Raw genomic sequence first — 20,630 nt, 5'->3', positions numbered from 1 at the left:
CCGCGTGTATTTTACTTACCTGGAACAAAAGAGAATTAATTAGTACAAAAATGAAAGATTGTTTTAAGTTTACGCGGTTATTGGTGCTAATTCCTGTAAATACCATCTAATTTTATTTCAAGTTATATCTGTCATTTTCTTATCCGCCGAAAAGGAAAGGGACGAGTAATCGACAAGCATAAAATTTATGGAACACACGTCAATTTTAAGCACAAATCTAAACCAACCGTCTAAAAATTTTACATCAGTCAATAACCCGACACAGTTAAGTAGACAGCACGTCAAACGGATTGCATACCAGCGACGTACCTTTTTGATTCGCCCGGGTTATTCATTAATTTACTCATTCTTTCTAAAATTAAGAGCTGTGAATCATCCGTCCCTTTCCTTTTCGACGGATATGAAAATGACGGATATAACTTAAAATAAAATTAGGCGGTGTCTGCAGGAATCGGGGCCATTATCATAATTAAAACACATAATAACGGGTTATTACCGCGTTTAAAGCAGGGATATGAGACTCCCGATATTTCGACACTGTTGCAAGTGCCATGATCACGGGACGACTGATGAGATTAGAGTGGAGTAGGTAGATCCATAATTCTGTACGGGCAGACATATCTGTCTACCCTCTTTCTTTGCCGCTTGTTTATGTATTTGACATCGGAATGTTCGGAACCATCTAAACTCGCAGCAAACTCACTACGACAAACCGCACTCACTGTGTCCTCACGTTTTGTCACCACATTAGGCCGTTTTAAGCTTTTTACAACAAAGAAAGAAAGAAGGCAGACAGATATGTCTGCCCGTAGAAAATGTCCGGGGGCCTGTGCCTAGCAGTGGGACATATATAGGCTGTTTATGTATGTATGTAAATTACTAAATGTCGTAATTGTAATTATTATTCGCTTTTTTCGAGGTGGAAGCGAAATAATACGGTTAAAAAAGTTTTGGCCGAAGTGCTCAATGTAATTCGCGCGGCGCGCAGCTCGATTTATATCGAGGCCTTCGACCAATAGCCGTTTGACGGTAGACATCATTCTTATCGTTTACTGGTCGAAGTAGTCAAAGAACCGGCGACAGCGGTTCTCAAATGCGCGTTAGGGACTTTCCATTTTCCATTCCATGTTTTAAACAGACTTGGAATTCGATACGACATCGTCAAGACTGCATTAATATAAATCGCGTGCTGTAAATGCATCTATCGCAATGCACTACGAAGAATAATGGAGATGCACATGCAACAGTATAGGGTTGCCACCATAATATTTATGTAATTTTATTTTTACAACCTTTTTTACTTATTGTAAGAGATGGAAATGAAAGTATGAGATGTTTGCGATATGTGAGCACATCCGACAAGCAACCGAGCGCACGCGCGTGAGAGGATAATCATATCTATGTAGTAATTTATAATGCATTTACGCAGATGTGGCTAATTATTTACATACTTACTTGAATTTTAACTCCAATACTAAACGTCAACAACAATGTGTCACACTATTGTCCACAACGAATTTAGAACGAATGACAAATATCGATTTGTCGTAGTTTACTGGTAATTTACATTTCAGTTTTAAATTAAGTACTTGTATAATCTCTTAGTTCATCATAACTAATCATTAAATTAAATTGACGTAATTTACTTATTTTGTTCGTTTAGATTTGCTTATACGTATTTTTAGATAGTTTTTAGTGAAAAACATTTTGTTTCAAGTTCTTAAATATTACCGATATTGTACAACCGTTCTGATTGGTCTAGAGTGATGTGTCATATTCTAGTGGAAGGGCCACAAAGTCTATAAAAGGGCTGCAATCTGGCAATCGAGACTGATTTTACGTTGAAAAGCCGACACGACTGGATCCTCCTGCTACGTAAGTTAAGTAACATTTGTATATTATTATCTTTTACCTAGTGTGTCTATGTTATTTAAATGCTACTTGTGAGAATTATTATGTGGTAAGGCTGAGCCAATATTCTTGTTTCATTAATATAATATCATATATATGTTCCTATTTTTATTGTTTTATTCCCAAGTCCTGGAGTTTTATTTTGAGAATACTCGTACCATCTATCTAGGAAAACCTACAAATACAAATATTGACTAATAAGCTTATTTATAAGAATATAGCTTCTTAAATATTAAGATATACATTTTATTATATTATATATTACCAAGTATTTTCTGACACGCGTGTATGCAGTTACTACGACCGCGCCGCCGCCGTGCGGCACGAGGGCCCAAGATAGGTACTCATACAAAAAACCTACGTCTGTACGTGTAATTGCTTTCCGTGTGTGCTCATAGACTTTATTATAAGAAAATAATGATGTGAAGCTATAAAGGTGACAAAATACACAAGATGACGCCTATTTCCCATCAGGGCAGGCAGAGACGTTTTCTTACACTTCTATTAAGTAAATAATAAAATAAAGTAATGTTGGCTCGACCATTATAGACGACGGCTCCACGTTGGTCTAACAGAAAGCTCGGTGAGGCGTGGGTACTTAGTTCATCTTGCGATGGACGTACCTCTGACTACCCCAATTTGGATAAAGTGAGCTTTTGTTACGTTACATAAAAACTAACCGGAAAAACTATCCGTTAGTGGTTTTATGTACAGTCATGAGACTTATAATGTACCCACTTTAGGACTCTGTCGCACTAACATATTTGACATTTAGTGAGACTTACAGTTCAATTTGTCAAAATAGTTAATGTGACATGGTACCAAAGTGTATACATATTAATGCTCGGGGCCGTACGTGGCAGCCCTAACTCCTCTCGGAAAACAAACAGTCAAACACAGTCACATACCTGACGAAAGGTGTTGCTGATGCAACGACAAAACAACTTGCTACTGAGCTACGTCCCCAGTGGCATAGAAACCAGCCCACTAACGTCCCCACTGCTGGGGCACGAGCCTTCCCTATGGATGGATAGGGAGATCGGGCCTTAAACCACCACGCGGGCCCAGTGCGGATTGGTGGTTATTAACGACTGCTAATGCAGCTGGGACCAACGGCTTAACGTGCCTTCCGAAGCACGAAGGAGCTCGAGATGAAAACTTTTTTTTTGTGGTCACCCATCCTATGACCGGCCTTTGCGAAAGTTGCTTAACTTCAACAATCGCAGACCGAGCGCGTTTACCGCTGCGCCACCGAGCTCCTCATAGATATATAATATGGAATAATAATCAATTGTAGGGTGTGACCCGTGGTAGCCCAGTGGGCAGAACGCTTGCCTCTTACTTTGAGGTCGCAGGTTCCAATCCAGCACAGGCCTAAACCAATGATTGTCGAATTTGTTTTCTAATTCATGTTTGGACCATAAATGATTATCACGTGCTCAGCGGTGAAGGAAAACATCACGAGGAAACCCACATTCCCGAGAAATGGATTTTAGTATGTGACCTAACCTGTATTGGGCTGGCTTTCCCCTCGCGGGTTGGAAGGTCAGACAGGCAGTCGCTTCTGTAAAAAACCGGACCTGTCAAATCCTCAGGTTAGGTAAGCGGACCCTGTGGAAAACTGTATAATGCTAGGGAGATGATGTAGGGTGTGGTCCAGTTGTTAAGCGCAGTGCTCGCCATCCTTCCCTCCCGGGTTCAAAACCCGGTGGGGACATATCACAAAAATCACCTTGTGATCCTTAAGTTGTCCAAAAGTAAGATGATCCGTGCTTCGGAATGCACGTTAAGCCATAGAGAGTTACCGTTCTATAAGTAGGTTTATTCTTACTCTATGGTTGGGTTTATTCTAGAAATAAACAGTTTGACGCATGTCCTGAGTTTGAGGAACTTAAATGCGGCAAAAACTCAGTTCAATTTTAGGAAACTTGTTTTAATAATATAATTAGACACTTAACATTACTGCATAATCATGAACCGGGTGAGAGCCTTCAGCGCTCCCCATTTGTCCGGCCAAGTAGTTAATGCCATCTGCGGCAAATCTACAATAAGTCACGTCAAAAAAAAAAATGCATAATCATGAAGTGTTTATGTTTAGAATGAGCTATTGAAGTTTTGAGTTCGAATATTCGATAGAAGCAATGGATTTTCAATGGGATATATATTATCATCATCAATTTAAGAGCCGCTCATCACCGCTCTTGTCGGTGTAGCATTAATGAAATTTAATTTATTAAATATTAGGCAGCTAAATTACTCAATTGTATACCAATATTTAATGTTTATTTTTTTTTAAAGAACGTCTAGGGCACTGTGCCGAGGTTTTTCTTGCAGCTTCTTTTCCGCGGCTATACAGGTTGTGAGAAGCTGCAGTAGTTTTAGGCGGATGAGACGTTCGTTATGTAAAAATTGACGATTCAAAGTGTAACTATGTTACCTACTGAATAAAGATATTTTTGAATTTGAATGCTACTTTTTTAGGGAAAAATAGGGCAGTGGTTTCCCTCTTGCCTTCCGCCCCGCAGTACTCTGTCTGACGCAAGTGGGATGGCGCCCAGAGTAGTCTATTACAAAGCCACACGACATACAAGAAGCTATTACAGCCAGGGATTTAAATGTCCCATGTTAATTCATGATAGCTCTGTTCGGAGATCGCGAAATTTAAATCGTAGTTTGACGGCTTCGAATCCTGGCTTGGGCTCAAAACCTTTGAATTCGACTTTATTTGTTTTAATTCAAGTTTGGCCCATAGATAATTGATATCACGCGGTTTACAAGATTTACATATAACCGGCTGGAAAGATAAGCAATTGAACGTGTTCTATGTTTTTTTCGCTCTCAGTCCATCATAGAAGCATTCTAAAATGTAATCGACTTTTCCCAACCGTGTTTCGAAACACACTCACCCAATATGGCGATCATCATCTGTCAAAAAGCGCGCGCTTCCTACATTCCCGCCTTCAACTTTTTTCTTTTTTAAAACTTCTTTTTTGTCGGCCATCCAGCCAGTTTGTTCTATATAGATTATAGATGAGGCTGGGATATAAATACGGTATGTCGCAAGTTGGGGGCGATCAGTAGCCTTCGAAGATCTTACGATGAGAGTTCTGGTCAGTCCAGTTTAATTTCCTTTGTCTTGTGCTTTTAAAAAGTTATATTTAAAAAGAGTGTATTCCTTTGTGTCTTGCTTTAAAAAGTGTTCCTTTGTGTTCGGTTTGAGTGTTCGAAGTTTGAATTGTGTTTTTTTATAGATTCGATTTTGGAATATTGATTGTAGTGTAATTTACTTGTGTATATTTTATTACTTTTCTATTATTTGAACAAAGAAGTGTAAATTTTCCGGCTGTTTTCATTGTTTAGATAGGGCCAATTTCTCAATAGCCAGATAGCACATATTCGTAGAATAAAGTAGAAAAAGAGAGTGGGGATTGAACCGGCGACAGCGGGTTCCATCCTTTCTCTTCTAGTGGGGATCACAAAGTGATTTTTGTGATATGTCCCCACTGGGATTCGAACCCGGGACCTCCGGATCGTGAGCCCAACGCTCAACCACTGCACCACGGAGGCCATTACGCATTAACATAGAAAAACTATATAACCTTCATGTCTAATTTCGCACGACATAAAATTTTAAACGCAGCATTCAAACAACCAGATCAAAGTATTAGTAATTAGAATAATTACATTTGCAAATCAACCAGACGCACTAAGAGGACAACCTTCGACAACCTTCCTAGTTATTTTATTACTAGACAACAGGCCAATTACCATCTAGTCAAATCAGCTACTTTTTATTAAACGTCAAAACACGAAATGACTACGGAATTTGTATGAAGAAACAACCTTTGACGTTATTTATTTATTTATTTATTAAAGGTCACGAACAGAGTTAACAACAAGTCTCTTACAGTAAAAAATAAATAAATAAATAAAATCCTAATTTTTTTTATTTTAGGCGCCTCCATTGTGTATTTAATGTCTGTATTATTTGTCTTTGTTTTTTTTTTCTATTTTTTTTTTATTTTTGTAATGTCAGTTTGTAAATGTGGCGTCCAATATGGAAATAAATATTTTCTTTCTTTCTTTCTTTCAAATATGTTAACTATAGACAAGGCAGAATAATATAAATCCTTTGCCTGCTGTGAAATTGTAAACTTAAACAATATATACCCTCCCTCTCTCTTGTCTCGCTCGATGTCGTGTGATGTCTGGTGTAATTGTGAAATAAATAAAGGTGTTTTATTTCGGCAAATATCTGCGTTTAATTAGTAAATATTTTATTCAATACAATATCATAATAAAATAAAGGTCTTCATAAAATGACATAGTAATTGTTACCGTAATTTATAGGTGACAACGAAAAAGAAAAAGTGACAAAATGTCGCACTTATTATTACACCTTTCTTTATTAAAATTCACAAATAAATAAGTTAAATAGAAAAAAAGAAAACGTTTTTTGTCACCTTTAGATTTGTCTTTATTTAGAAAACAGAATTTCATAATTTATCTTTGACCTAGGAAACTACCCAATTATTGATGATCATTTTCGTTCGTAACTACTGTGCTGTGGTCCAGTAGTTGAGCGTTGGGCTCACGATCCCGAGGTCCCCGGTTCGAATCCCGGTGGGGACATATCACAAAAATCACTTTGTGATCCCTTGTTTGGTTAGCACATTACAGTCTGATCACCTGATTGTCCGAAAGTAAGACGATCCGTGTTTGGGAAGGCACGTTAAGCCGTTGGTCCCGGTTACTACTTACTGATGTAAGTACGTAGTCGTTACATGAGCCATGTCAGGGGAATTTGGCGGCTTAATAGTAACCCTGACACCAAGATCGATGACTTATTGTTGATTTGCCGCAGACGGTATTAACTACTTGGCCGGACAAATGGCGAGCGCTGAAGGTTCTCATCCGGTACAACGTTTAATGGGGCCAAGAGGAAACCCATCAAAAGCAAAAAAAAATAACCTAACCCATCTACCCCACCAGATTCTCACTGCCCTGCTGGCATGCGCAAGCGCAGCGCCCTCCGGCGTGGTCCCGCTGGCCGCGCTGCCCGCCGCGCCCACCATCGACCCCGGCGACATCCAGGCGGCCGCTATTAATGCACAGGTATCTATTTACTACTACAACCTTCGTAGACATTCATCACATACACACATCCACATATACACACACAAATCTTTACTCATCCTTACACTTACACACTTATCCTTACTCACCCTCACACACCTACATATACAGACAGATCCGTACTCATCGTCACACAGACATACACAATTACATATAGACCTCTACTCATCTTCACACGCACATACCCTTACTCACCTTCACCCTTATTCACCCTCACCCTTACTCACCCTCACATTCACACACACTAAAACCCACATGTCGCGTCACGCGCGATACGTAACCCCGTTATTGTCGGCGTTAACATCGCTATGCCATTCATCAGGTGCAGGTGGAAGACCAGGCCAGGGCCGCGGTGGACTCCGCCAGAGACCTCAACGAGAGGGTCGTCGAGGACAACAATGAAAAGGTGACTTTGTAGAACCTTTTTTTTGACGTGACTTATTGTAGATTTGCCGCAGATGGCATTAACTACTTGGCCGGACAAATGGGGAGCGCTGAAGGCTCTCACCAGGTACAACGTTTAAGATAACATCCTGAGGGTGCCCAGTTTTTTGTAGCACCTTTTTCCATAGATTTGTTTTTTTTTTGACGTGACTTATTGTAGATTTGCCGCGAATGGCGTTAACTATTGGATGGGTATGCTGATATAATAAGAGAAAGAAAGAAAAAAAGTAAATCATTATTGATGGATTGATATCGAACTAAAAAGACCCCGTGTCTTCTTGAGACTTCCAAGCTGATAACGAACGATGCATCAAATAACATAACATAAGCTCAGTAAGGAGCTCGGTGGCGCAGCGGTTAACGCGCTCGGTCTGCGATTGTTGAAGTTAAGCAACTTTCGCAAAGGCCGGACATAGGATGGGTGACCACAAAAAAAATTTTCATCTCGAGCTCCTTCGTGCTTCGGAAGGCACGTTAAGCCGTTGGTCCCGGCTGCATTAGCAGTCGTTAATAACCACCAATCCGCACTGGGCCCGCGTGGTGGTTTAAGGCCCGATCTCCCTATCCATCCATAGGGAAGGCCCGTGCCCCAGCAGTGGGGACGTTAATGGGCTGGTGATAAGCTCAGAAAGTCGTTACATGTATCTTGTCAGGGGCCTTTGGCGGCTCAATAGTAACCCTGACACCAGGGTTGATGAGGTTGGTAATCCATCTCACAACCCACACTAGAGAGGATATAAGCTCACGACTATATCCCATTTTTTTTTATATTATGGCAATGGGTCGCTTAGGTGTACGACCATTCTGCCTCCCGACGACCCTATTACTCTAGCCATAGAGGCAGCCAATCAGCTCGCGACACCAAACACTTCAGGGCCCCGATACCGACTCCGCCGGCGTGGTCGACGATTTCCCTTATTCAGCGCTTATCGCTATCGACCCACTAGGGTCGATTAATTCTTTCAAATATTTTTCCTCTCAGACGACGCCCTGAGCCGAGGTTCGCGCCCAACTGGGCACCCTCAGGCCTGTTGTCTTAAACGTTGTACCGGGTGAGAGCCTTCAGCGCTCCCCATTTGTCCGGCCAAGTAGTTAATGCCATCTGCGGCAAATCTACAATAAGTCACGTCAAAAAAAAAGACCATTCTGCCAGTGTCATTTATGTTTAGTCTGGTCCTCCTGTAGTATTAAATGTCTGCGGATTAACCTCATCAGGTAGTCGAAGCGGACTCCCAAATCAAGGAGAAGACGGAGGAAGCGTTCTGGTCTATTGAAGACAAGAAGTGGCAGGCGCTGAACGCGGTGCAGACTGCTGAGGCGAAGCTGGATGGAGCTGTGGCCAGTAACGCTGACGCTATCGCCAGATCAGCTCTTGGAGGTGAGAAACTTGGGGGGAGAAACTCTTCTGGGTAACACACAACTGCGCAGAGCTACATCGTAACGAATACTGAGGGGGATAATCCAGCTCATGATTCCGAGTTAATATCAAGTGGAATTCCCTGTCGGAAACTTCCACTTGCTATCAACTCAGAATCAGTCCGAATCATCTCGTAAATAGCAGCAGTCTGAAATTCGTCGTGTCTTATTAGGTGTCCAATCATCTTGCCTCTTCTGTCCTCAATAATTTAAAAAATAATTAATTAATTATTAAAAACATCATAAAAGGAAAGCTAGAAGGAGAGAGAGGAAGGGGAAGACCAAGAAGAGCTTACATGGAACAGATTAAAGAAAAGGTTAACGTCGTGCCTTATAGGGAAGTCAAGGAATTGGCCTTTGATAGACTGGAATGGAAAATGCTGCACCGACAAGAGCGTGGCTCTTAAATTCATGATGATGACGTTTTCTATTTATTGTGGTGATAAGTCATTTTCCCTCCGCCAGGTATAATCGTTCCCTCATACATCGTGCCCTCATCACCTCTACTCCAAGCACCAGTAGTGTCCCCTCTCACCGTGCCTCTCTCGCCTCTCGTCTACACTCCAGCACTCCTCCCAAACAAGGAGGAATTGGAGAAGCTTGAGAAAGAGAAGGAGAAGCAGAAAGAGCTCGTGAAGACTGCTGCGCCGGAGAAGGAGGGAGTTAAGGTGAGAAAATGAGAAACTCTTGGTTGCAAGTGACTCAATCCCTCATTCAGCGCTTATCGCTATCGACCCACTAGGGTCGATTAATTCTTTCAAATATTCTTCCTCTCAGACGACGCCCTGAGACGAGATTCGCGCCCAACTGTAAACCCACAGGCCTGTTGTCTTAAATTTTGAACCAGGCAAGAGCCCTCAGCGCTCCCCATTTGTCCGGCCATGTAGTTAATGCCATTTGCGGGAGATCTACAATAAGTCACATCAAAAAAGGAAATACTACTGTATGTACTGTGTGTTGTAATGTAATGTCCAGTGGTTGAGCGTTGTGCTCACGATCCGGAGGTCCCGGGTTCGACTCCCGGTGGGGACAAATCACTTTGTGATACCTAGTTGGGTTAGGACATTACAGGCTGATCACCTGATTGTCCAAAAGTATGATGACCCGTGCTTCGGAACGCACGTTAAACCGTTGGCCCTGGTTACTACTTACTGATGTAAGTTAGTAGTCGTTACATGAGCCATGTCAGGGACCTATGCCTGCTCAGTAATAACCCTGACACCAGGATTGATGGGGTTGGTAATCCACCTCACAACCCACACTAAAACTTGTTTTGTATATTGTGTGCAATAAAGTACATTTGTATTGTATTAAAATACATGTTTGAAATGAAATGAAATGAAATTTATTCTGTATTTAGGTTACAAACAGCTGTTATTTTTCTTTGAGTATCACCAAATACTGCCTTTTCAGGCATACACCCAGATTATTTAAAAACAATAACAAATAATAATATCAATTTTACAAATATTCTACACACTTAATACATGCTTTCAATAATACACTTAAAACCTGTTATTTGTAATTTAAATATTCTTTTACGCTGTAAAAGCATCTATCTGCAAGCCAGAGTTTAACTGCTACGCGAAACTTATTTTTTTTTACTGTTTTCACCAGCCCGAAGAAGAAAAAAAGACTGAGGAGAAAAAGCTGGAGGAACTGCAGAAGCCCCTCGTCACCCCCATTCTTACCCCCCTGGTGACCCCGACCATCAAGCTGGACCAACAATGGATCGCCCCAGTCGGTCCAGTGGCTCCACTAGCATCTGTGGCCTATCTACCACAACCCTTGCTGACTCCAGTCATAAAGACTCAATGGTGATTTGAAATTAGGGAATAAATGGTTTTCAAAACCTCCTTTCGTGTTTTTGTTAATAAATATAAAGACAACACGATTTACAATGACAGTCATGACACCTCTGAAGCAATCATGTCATCATATCATTGATATCTGAAACATGATTCCTTTAATAATGACTCTGGCTAATGACGTAAACCTTGACCTCATCATCCCCCTAGCATTATCCCGTTTTCCACAGGGTTCGCTTACCTAACCTGAATATTTGACAGGTCCGGTTTTTTACAGAAGCGACTGCCTGCCTGATCTGGCAACCCGCGAAGGGAAAACCAGCTCAATACAGGTTAGGTCACCTACGCCCATCGCATTTCTCGGGATTGTGGGTTTCTTCACGATGTTTTCCTTCACCGCTGACAACGTGATAATCATTTATGATCCAAATATGAATTCGAAAACAAATTCGACAATCATTGGTTTAGGCCTATGCTATCGAACCCACGACCTCAAAATGAGAGGCAAGCGTTCTAACAACTGGGCCACCACGGCTATAAAACTTGACCTACGAGATTGAATAATTAATATGCATATCATAGCATAGATTTATGTAAATGTGCATAGTTGCATATTATTCACACCCACTGCATATGCATATGTAATGGGCGGGAAGTTAGGTCTCAAGGTTGGCTAGTAGTCTAGACCTGGGATATTAGAGAGCTCCGTAACCACTGGCTTAATAATTAAGTATGTTGTCCTCTCTACCAGTTGCAGTGCCCTTACGCGCGCGCGGCGCGAATTATATTGAGCGCTACGACCAATAAACGATACGAATGCTATCTACGTAGATGGACGTCAAACGGCTATTGGTCGAAGGCCTCGATATAATTCGCGCCGCGCGCGGTGAGGTTATCGTGTAGAGTCTAATCTCTCTCTCTCTTTATTTAAGAGCTGCGCTCTTGTCGGTGGAGTAATCGCCACTCCTCTATTCTTCCCGCCAAATCCTTCACCTCCCGATACGACACGACCTGCACCTTCTCTTTTATTTGTTTCATAAATGTTCCCCTAGGTCTACCCCTTCCTCTCTTCCCTTTAATTTGTCCTTCTATGATGTTTGTCATAAATGAATCGTGTCGTATCAGGTGGCCAATCATATTTCCTCTCCGGTTCTCTATAGTCTTCATTATGGTTCTTTTTTCTTCAGCTCTTTCCAGCACTTTTTCATTTGACACCATTTCAGTCCAGCTTATACCCTCCATCCTTCGCCAACACCACATCTCAAACGCTTCCAACCTCTCTCTGTCTCTGTGTCATAGTCCACGTTTCACTTCCATAGAGTGCAATGCTCCAAATGTAGAGCCACAATAAAACAAATGGTCACAATAAAACATTTCTATTTCTATTTCCTTTTTTGTTTTTTGACGTGACTCATTGTAGATTTGAGGAGCTCGGTGGCGCAGCGGTAAACGCGCTCGGTCTGCGATTGTTGAAGTTAAGCAACTTTCGCAAAGGCCGGTCATAGGATGAGTGACCACAAAAAAAAAGTTTTCATCTCGAGCTCCTCCGTGCTTCGGAAGGCACGTTAAACCGTTGGTCCCGGCTGCATTAGCAGACGTTAATAACCACCAATCCGCACTGGGCCCGCGTGATGGTTTAAGGCCCGATCTCCCTATCCATCCATAGGGAAGGCCCGTGCCCCAGCAGTGGGGACGTTAATGGGCTGGTGATGATGATGATTGTAGATTTGCCGCAGATGGCATTAACTATTTGGCCGGACAAAATAGAAACTTCTAGATGCAAATCGATTAAAAGCACTCACGCGTAGTTACTTCCAATTATTTCAATGCCTCTATCTGCATACGCGCTATTCTATTTATGCTCTAATTACAAACTGGTGTGTTCTACTCTTCACTTATTTTGTACAACCATGTTAAGTATAAATTCGGAATGTTAGTAGTAACATATTAGATAAGATAATTGTTTATTTTACACACACACACACACAAACACCTAAAAGTTAAATTGTATTTAAAAAAAGTTTGTGTCTATGTGTGTGTGTGTGTGTGTGTGTTTTATGTGTTTTTATTTCAAACATGGCCACGGAGAATCAGTATCAATGTTATTTTTTAAGAGAAACCTAGGGCAGTGGTTTTACTCTGTCTAACGCGAGTGGGATGGCGCCCAGAGTGGTCTATTTCAAAGCCGTACTAGGACTCCTGTCCTCTGCCTGTGAAAACTACTGACAGCCTATACTAACGCGAACGTATATTATTTTAAAAAAACTTCCGTTTTCACTACCACGAGACGGTAAATCATCATCCCCCTAGCATTATCCCGTTTTTCACAGGGTCCGCTTGCCTAACCTGAAAATTTGACAGGTCCGGTTTTTACAGAAGCGACTGCCTGTCTGACCTTCCAACCCACGGAGGGAACACAACCTCAATACAGGTTAGGTAACATACCTTTGAAAATGCATTTCTCGGGAATGTGGGTTTCCTCACAATGTTTTCCTTCACCGCTGAGCACGTGATAATCATTTATGATCCAAACATGAATTCGAAAACAAATTTAGGCCTGTGCTGTATTCCTTTGCGTTTGTGTGCGAACCTGCGACCTCAAAGTGAGAAGCAAGCGTTCTACCAACTATAATTCTCTTTAACTTTATTCATGTTTAGATCATACATAATTCATATCACGTGGTTTCCAGGAATTGTGCCTGGGACTTCAAAGTGAGAGGCAAGCTTTTTACCAACTGGGCTACAACGAGACGACAAATAAATTACTAAAAAGTTTTTTAGACCTAAGTGTAACATACCAGTGCTGCAAGGTATCCACGGATGGCTGATTCTACCTGCGCGTACGCCAAATTACTTTATTACCAATACTAATCTGTGGCTATTAAATACTAGAATGAGCGATGACACGGCCTCCGTGGTCCAGTGGTTTGAGCGTTGGGCTCACGAGGACCTGGTAAAGTAATCAGTTAGCACTTTAAATCGCCCGCTCTTCCTATATCCATACAAAATTCAAAAATATCTTTATTCAGTAGGTAACATAGTTACACTTTGAATCGTCAATTTTTACATAACGAACGTCTCATCCGCCTAAAACTACTGCAGCTTCTCACAACCTGTATAGCCGGGGAAAAGAAGCTGCAAGAAAAACCTCGGCACAGGGCCCTAGACGTTCTTTAATAAAAAAAAAACATAAAATATTGATATACAATTGAGTAATTTAGCTGCCTAATATCAGTTCTCAGACAGTTAATCTCATGCATTCATATCTTCTAAATAATCACTAACTTTATAATAACCTTTTTTGTACAGTTTTTGTTTAACTACTGTCTTAAAGCAGTTGAAAGGCAAATTCTGAATGTCAATGGGAATCTTATTGTAAAAACGTATACATTGCCTCTTAAAAGATTTAGTAATCTTATGTAATCCATTCCCATACATCCATTCATTCGTCCCAACGACCCAATTCGCTCTCTTCCGATGACTCTCGTCAAGTGTGCGTACGGACATCATAACATATTGTGTTAAAAAATCATAAAAACTACCTAAGTGACCATCTCCAGCTTCTAAACTTCACCGTGAACAAGTAAAAAGGGGCGCCCCTCAGGAACAGCATTCCAGCCAAGACAAGTTCAGAGCCTCATCACACGTGAGTACGTTTCCCTTTTCCATCTTTTAAAGTGCTCACAACCCGACAAGGCAACCCTTTTGGATTTACAGACGTGAGCTATCGAAATCATTAACAAGGACCGGAGGAGGACCTTTCCTTCTATGATGTTTTTAATAAATTCGTCGAAAGAAAGTTCCTCATAAATAATGAATATTTGCAATCTGAATATAATTCTCATGGCTACGCTTATCATGTAGATAAAACAGTCCATCCGGTGACTGTTTGCTTGTTAGCAAATAATGCACTAATTTGTTAAGAAAACGGTTAATTATTCAAACATGGTCCACTTACATTCATATTTGTTTCCTTGCGGATTGAATAATTCTTCGGAATTACGACAAAACCTCAGCAGAACCCTAACACCTAATAAAGTTTTTTTTTTATTTTTAAAGAACGTCCAGGGCCCTGTGCCGACGTTTTTCTTGCAGCTTCTTTTCCCCGGCTGTACAGGTTGTGAGCTGCAGTAGTTTTAGGCGGATGAGACGTTCATTATGTGAAAATTGACGATTCAAAGTGTAACTATGTTACCTACTGAATAAAGATATTTATGAATTTGAATTTGAGTTCCTATAATTCAAAATGCCTTTGTTTTTGGTTTCATACAAGACGATTAACCCAGCCCCAGGAGGGACAGAGTCATCTTCTCTGCCCTCCACTGGGGCAATTCCTGTTCGGCGCGTCCTTGCCGCGGGGGTGGGCGCCTCTTACTTCACTAGGCCGGAGTGAGATGGTGGCCGAGTTCGGATAGGGACCCAGACCTACGGGGTATAACATAGAACCCTTGCCTAGTGATACGGGCGAAGACCTCAACGGTTGCAGAGGCGGAGATGGGAGCCATCGGTACGGCAATGCAGGACGGAAGGGGCGAGTCACCTGGAACCTGACAGAGGGCAGCAGTAACTGTCAGTACTATTCAGTGGTTTAGTACGATCAACCCTGAACCGGCATGAGTATGATACGATAGATGAGAAGGTGGAAGCAAGAGAAGTGTGTCAGGATCGATGCCGGAATTCCAGTATCTGCTTACCCCGGTGGGAGATAGGCGTGAGTTTCCATGATTCACAAGTGACATAACACATAAATGTCTCAACTAGGTGAAGGCACAACATGTCACTGTCCGTTGCCAAACCTGCCCTGGTCACCCCGTTGCGCGCGTGCCGTGAATATCAACCGCTTATAGCAAAAGTGGTTTCGCTTTCAATACAGTTCGATAGAACTTAGAATATTTTATTAGGCCGTGACCGAATGTTTATTATTTTAAAAGACATCTTCTATCGTGTGGGTTGTGAGGTGGATTACCAACCTCATCAAACCTGGTGTCAGGGTTACTATTGAACCGCCAAAAGCCCCGTCATGACCTTTGGCGGCTCAATAATAACCCTGAAACCAGGGTTGATGAGGTTGGTAATTCACCTTACAACCCACACAATAGAAGAAGAAGTAATCAGAATTTTATAATTTACCTTTAACCTAAGAAACAACCCAAGTGCAGAAAAAATTACTAATTGACTTTATATGGCCAAACGATAGTACTAATTAGGTACTACCATTTATACATGTAACACGCCTGATTTAGAGATACATTTAGAGACCAATTTATATAGAACTATGTCAAATGAAAATGACATCGTAAACTCACGCCTGCAATCCATATGAGGGTGGGCAGAGCTACAATTAAACTAGAAACATTTTGACACACCCACAACACAACGCACAGAACACACGTAACAGCCTCCGTGGTCTAGTGGTTAGATCGTTAGGCTCCCGATCTGGAGGTCCGGGTTCGATTCCCGATGGGGACATTGTCGGAATCACTTTGTGAGACTGTCCTTTGTTTGGTAAGGACTGATTGTCCGAAAAAGTAAGATAAGAACCACGTTAAGCCATAAAAAGACCTCCAGCAGTGGATTAGCGTGGTGGAGTATGCTCCATACCCCCTCCGGTTGATTGAGGGGAGGCTTGTGCCCAGCAGTGCCATTGTGTTAGTGACATCGTAACGAAACCTTTGAGGGATGAATCACACCATGATTCTGCCTTGATATCAAGTGGTATTTTGATATCCACTCAGAATCATTCCCTTCAGTATTCGTTACGGTGTCACTAACACTCATACGTATTGTATGGCTACCTATAACGGACGGGGTGTAAGTGACATCGTAACGAAAACTGAGAGGGATGATCTGATGAACTGAGAGCTCATTATTCAGAGTTAATAATACACTTTTAGGGAAGCCCCTGTAACTTGTTTGTTATAGATTTACAGAAATAAAACTCTTTTTATTTTAATTATTAATTTAACATCAAATGGAATTTTCCATCGCAAAAGTATAGAATTGAAAGTAAATTTAAAAAACACAAAAATAACATGAATTTTGCGACTCAAAATTCCACTTGATATTAACTCAGAATTATGGTCTGAATCATCCCCCTGAGTATTCGTTACGGTGTCACTAACACCCTATACATAAGCTGTTTATGTCATCATCATCATCATCAGCCCATTAACCTCCCCACTGCTGGGGCACGGGTCTTCCCAATGGATGGATAGGGAAATCGGGCCTTAAACCATCACGCGGGCCCAATGCGGATTGATGGTCATTAACGACTGCTAACGCAGCCGGGACCAACGGCTTAAAGTGCCTTCCGAAGCACGGAGGAGCTCGAGATGAAAACTTTTGTTTGTGGTCACCCATCCTATGACCGGCCTTTGCGAAAGTTGCTTAACTTCAACAATCGCAGACCGAGCGCGTTTACCGCTGCGCCACCGAGCTCCTCATGATGTTTATGTAGGTACATATCGACAAATATATATAGGTACAAATTGGTCACAGGCCTAAACAAACCAGCTTCACAGCCGGAGGAATGCGGGGCGGCGCCGAGGCCGTTCACAATAACAGCTGATGAAATTCACGCCACTCTTGCGCAGGGCGTGGGCAGAGAAAGGATTTTATTTCGGGAAACTTAGGTGCTGGTGGTATAAATTGTGTTATGGCAGATTTGTCGTCAGCCACATTTGTTTTGACGAAATTATATATTTCACGTGTGCGTTATTTGTCTTTTGATGTGATGTCATTGTAATGTATGTGGGATATAGAAATAACACGGGATATTTAAAATGTCTTTACTCCTTATATTTCACACAAATCATTGCACCATCTTATATTAAAACAAAATCCTCTCATCCGACCGACATCGCACCAAAGACTCCCCTCTCTTACTTTAAAAACTGCCTTACGTCCCATTCATTAACCAACCTCCTTTCACACCATAAACAATCAAATTCCCATTCATTATCCTTACATAGCATTCTCACTTTACTACATGTATTTATATGTAATCCGTGTCTGTGGTGTCCTAAATAATAAATGTTTCTTTCTTTCTTTCTTTCTTTATATTTTCTACATCACATCACTAGTTTAAGAGCCACGCTCTTGTCGGTGTAGATAGATAGGTAAAATACTTCATTAAGCACAATGGACACATAATACAGAAAAGCACAACAGACGGCCTTATTGCTCATGCGGCAATTTCTTCCAGGCAACCTTTGGGTACAGGAAAAATTTACCATTCTCCATGCTACTTTAAAAATAGAGCAATGGTTTCCGTCTTGCCTTCTGCCCCGGAGTATTCATTTTTTATGTTCGAGTTTCTAATTGCAACACTAACTTAGGCATTATTGAGAAAATATAGTTTCTATTGCTACAATGCCTAGATATTATGCTCTGATGATTGTAGAAGTACTAAACCACCTTCACGCTATGTCGTTTACAGGGTTAATAGAGTTACGAATAGTATCATAAACCACTCTTAGGACTTCACTTTGCCCGGCCAAGAAGTTAATGGAATTTGCGGCAAATCTACAATACTTAAATCTTTTTTTTTACCTTTGATGGGTTTGCTCTTGGCCCCAGACTTGCCCGAAGGCATTGACGAGGCCTAAGATGGAGCGAGCTCGCCCAGAAGGTGCCTGTTCACTCTGGCGTTGAAAGCACCCGGATTATATGCATTCGGAAATACAGAAGACGGCAGAGAATTCCACTCCCTAGCAGTGCGCCTAATGAAGGACGATGCGAAGCGCTCGCGCAAAAAAAAAGAATAAGTCTTCATTTGTTTGTTGTTTTTTTTTTTATTATGTGTTTAATTGTAAGTTATGTGTGACTCCGTGTTTTTTATTGTATATTTGTTGTTAGTTTTATATTTGTTGCTGTGGTGTCCCTTTATAATAAACGTTTCTTTCTTTCTTTCAAATGAAAAGTAGCTGCGACTTGCTTTCTGATGACTTGTCGTTCTGTCCATCCTGTTAGGATTCATGTACGTGATTATGTACAGGAGGACCCGGTGGTATAATGGTTAACACGCTTGTCCCGGCTTGACAAGAGTTCAAGTCCCGTCCGAGTCAGTTTTTTTTTCAATTATTTTTTTTGTTAATAAATGTGGAGCATAAGAGTTGAGGAGCTCGGTGGCGCAGCGGTAAACGCGCTCGGTCTGCGATTGTTGAAGTTAAGCAACTTTCGCAAAGGCCGGTCATAGGATGGGTGACCACAAAAAAAAAAAGTTTTCATCTCGAGCTCCTCCGTGCTTCGGAAGGCACGTTAAGCCGTTGGTCCCGGCTGCATTAGCCGTCGTTAATAACCATCAATCCGCACTGGGCCCGCGTGGTGGTTTAAGGCCCGATCTCCCTATCCATCCATAGGGAAGGCCCATGCCCCAGCAGTGGGGACGTTAATGGGCTGATGATGATGATGAATAAATGTATCTACTGTCAATTGGGTCGTGTACAGTCATGAGCAATATAATGTACCCACTTTAGAACTCTGTCGCACTAACATATTTAACATTTAGTGAGACTTACAGTTCAATTTGTCAAAAAAGCTAATGTGACATGGTACCAAAGTGTATACATATTAATGCTCGTGACCGTACCACGTTCAAGATAAATGATTAAATTCTGATTACTAAATAAAGACAGATCTAAAACTAACGAAAAACCTTTTCTTTCTTCTATTTAACTTATTTATGAATTTTAATCAAGAAATCCGACATTTTATCACGTTTTTCTATGACGTCACAGTGTGCTTTTCATACAAATTCCATGGTAATTTCGTGTTTTGACATTTAGTAAAAAGTAACTGATTTGACTAGTTGGAAACTAGCCTACTATATCTATATGCATGCTATTTTAATTCAGCATTTATATCACATTATTTATTACATAAAATTACATTTAATTGATATCATTAGTCATAATTAGTCTATCTGATACTTTTAGTAATATATCTTATATATCAATAGTATTTAAACTATGCAGCATAATATGTCCGACCAAGTAGTTAATGCCATTTAAGGCAAACCTACAATAAAACACTTTGGTGGTCTTCTATCGTGTGGGTTGTGAGGTGGATTACCAACCTCATCAACCCTGATGTCAGGGTTACTATTGACCCGCCAAAGGCCCCTGACATGGCTCATGTAACGACTACTAACTTACTTAAGTGATTAGCCGGGAGCGACTGCTTAACGTGCCCTCCGAAGCACGGATCATCTTAATTTTTGGACAATCAGGTGATCAGCCTGCAATGTCGTAACCAAACTAGGGAACACAAAGTGATTTTTGGTAAGCCCCCATCGGGATTCGAACCCGGGACCTCCGGATCGTGAGCCTATCAATTAACCACTGAACCACGGAGTCGGTGTAAACACTTTTGTGTAAAAAATGGCTCTTTCACTCATATCCATACTAATATTATAAATGGAAAAGTAAGTAAAAAAGAAGAACGGCCTCCCTGGTCCAGTGGTTCGAGCGTTGGGCTCACGATCCGGAGGTCCCGGGTTCGATTCCCGGTGGGGACATATCACAAAAAAAAAATACTTTGTGGTCCCTAGTTTGGTTAGGACATTACAGGCTGATCACCAGATTGTCCGAAAGTAAGATGATCCGCGCTTCGGAAGGCACGTTAAGCCGTTGGTCCCGGTTACTACTTACTGGTGTATGTTAGTAGTCGTTACATGAGCCATGTCAGGGGCCTTTGGCCGCTCAATAGTAACCCTGACACCAGGGTTGATGGGGCTGGTAATCCACCTCACAATCCACACGATAGAAGAAGAAGAAGAATGGAAAAGTGTATATGTGTGTATGTCTGTCTGTTTGTCCGTCTTTCACGGCAAAACGGAGCGGCGAATTGACGTGATTTTTTTAAGTGGAGATAGTTGAAGGGACGGCGAGTGAGATAGACTGTTTTTTGTCTCTC

General features: G+C 41.4%; 2 protein-coding genes across 2 annotated transcripts in view; one reads left to right on the top strand and one right to left on the bottom strand.

The window, feature by feature from the left end:
- The window catches only part of LOC126378284 (WD repeat-containing protein 7), a 117,227-nt gene that overhangs the window by 47,779 nt on the left and 48,818 nt on the right, over positions 1-20,630 (bottom strand). The gene's annotated exons all lie outside the window — the stretch shown is intronic.
- On the top strand, positions 4,976-10,763 carry LOC126378494 (pupal cuticle protein PCP52-like). The gene is made up of 6 exons (XM_050026897.1): positions 4,976-5,021; positions 6,904-7,026; positions 7,370-7,453; positions 8,707-8,869; positions 9,373-9,575; positions 10,525-10,763. The coding sequence occupies exons 1-6, from the start codon at positions 5,010-5,012 to the stop codon at positions 10,726-10,728; spliced, it is 789 nt and encodes a 262-aa protein (XP_049882854.1). The 5' UTR covers positions 4,976-5,009; the 3' UTR covers positions 10,729-10,763.

Source organism: Pectinophora gossypiella, chromosome 26 (genome assembly GCF_024362695.1).
Source record: "Pectinophora gossypiella chromosome 26, ilPecGoss1.1, whole genome shotgun sequence".
In the NCBI taxonomy this organism is placed as follows: domain Eukaryota; kingdom Metazoa; phylum Arthropoda; class Insecta; order Lepidoptera; family Gelechiidae; genus Pectinophora; species Pectinophora gossypiella.
The sequence above is the reverse complement of the archived record's forward strand: the minus strand, read 5'-3'. Positions and strand labels throughout refer to the sequence as shown.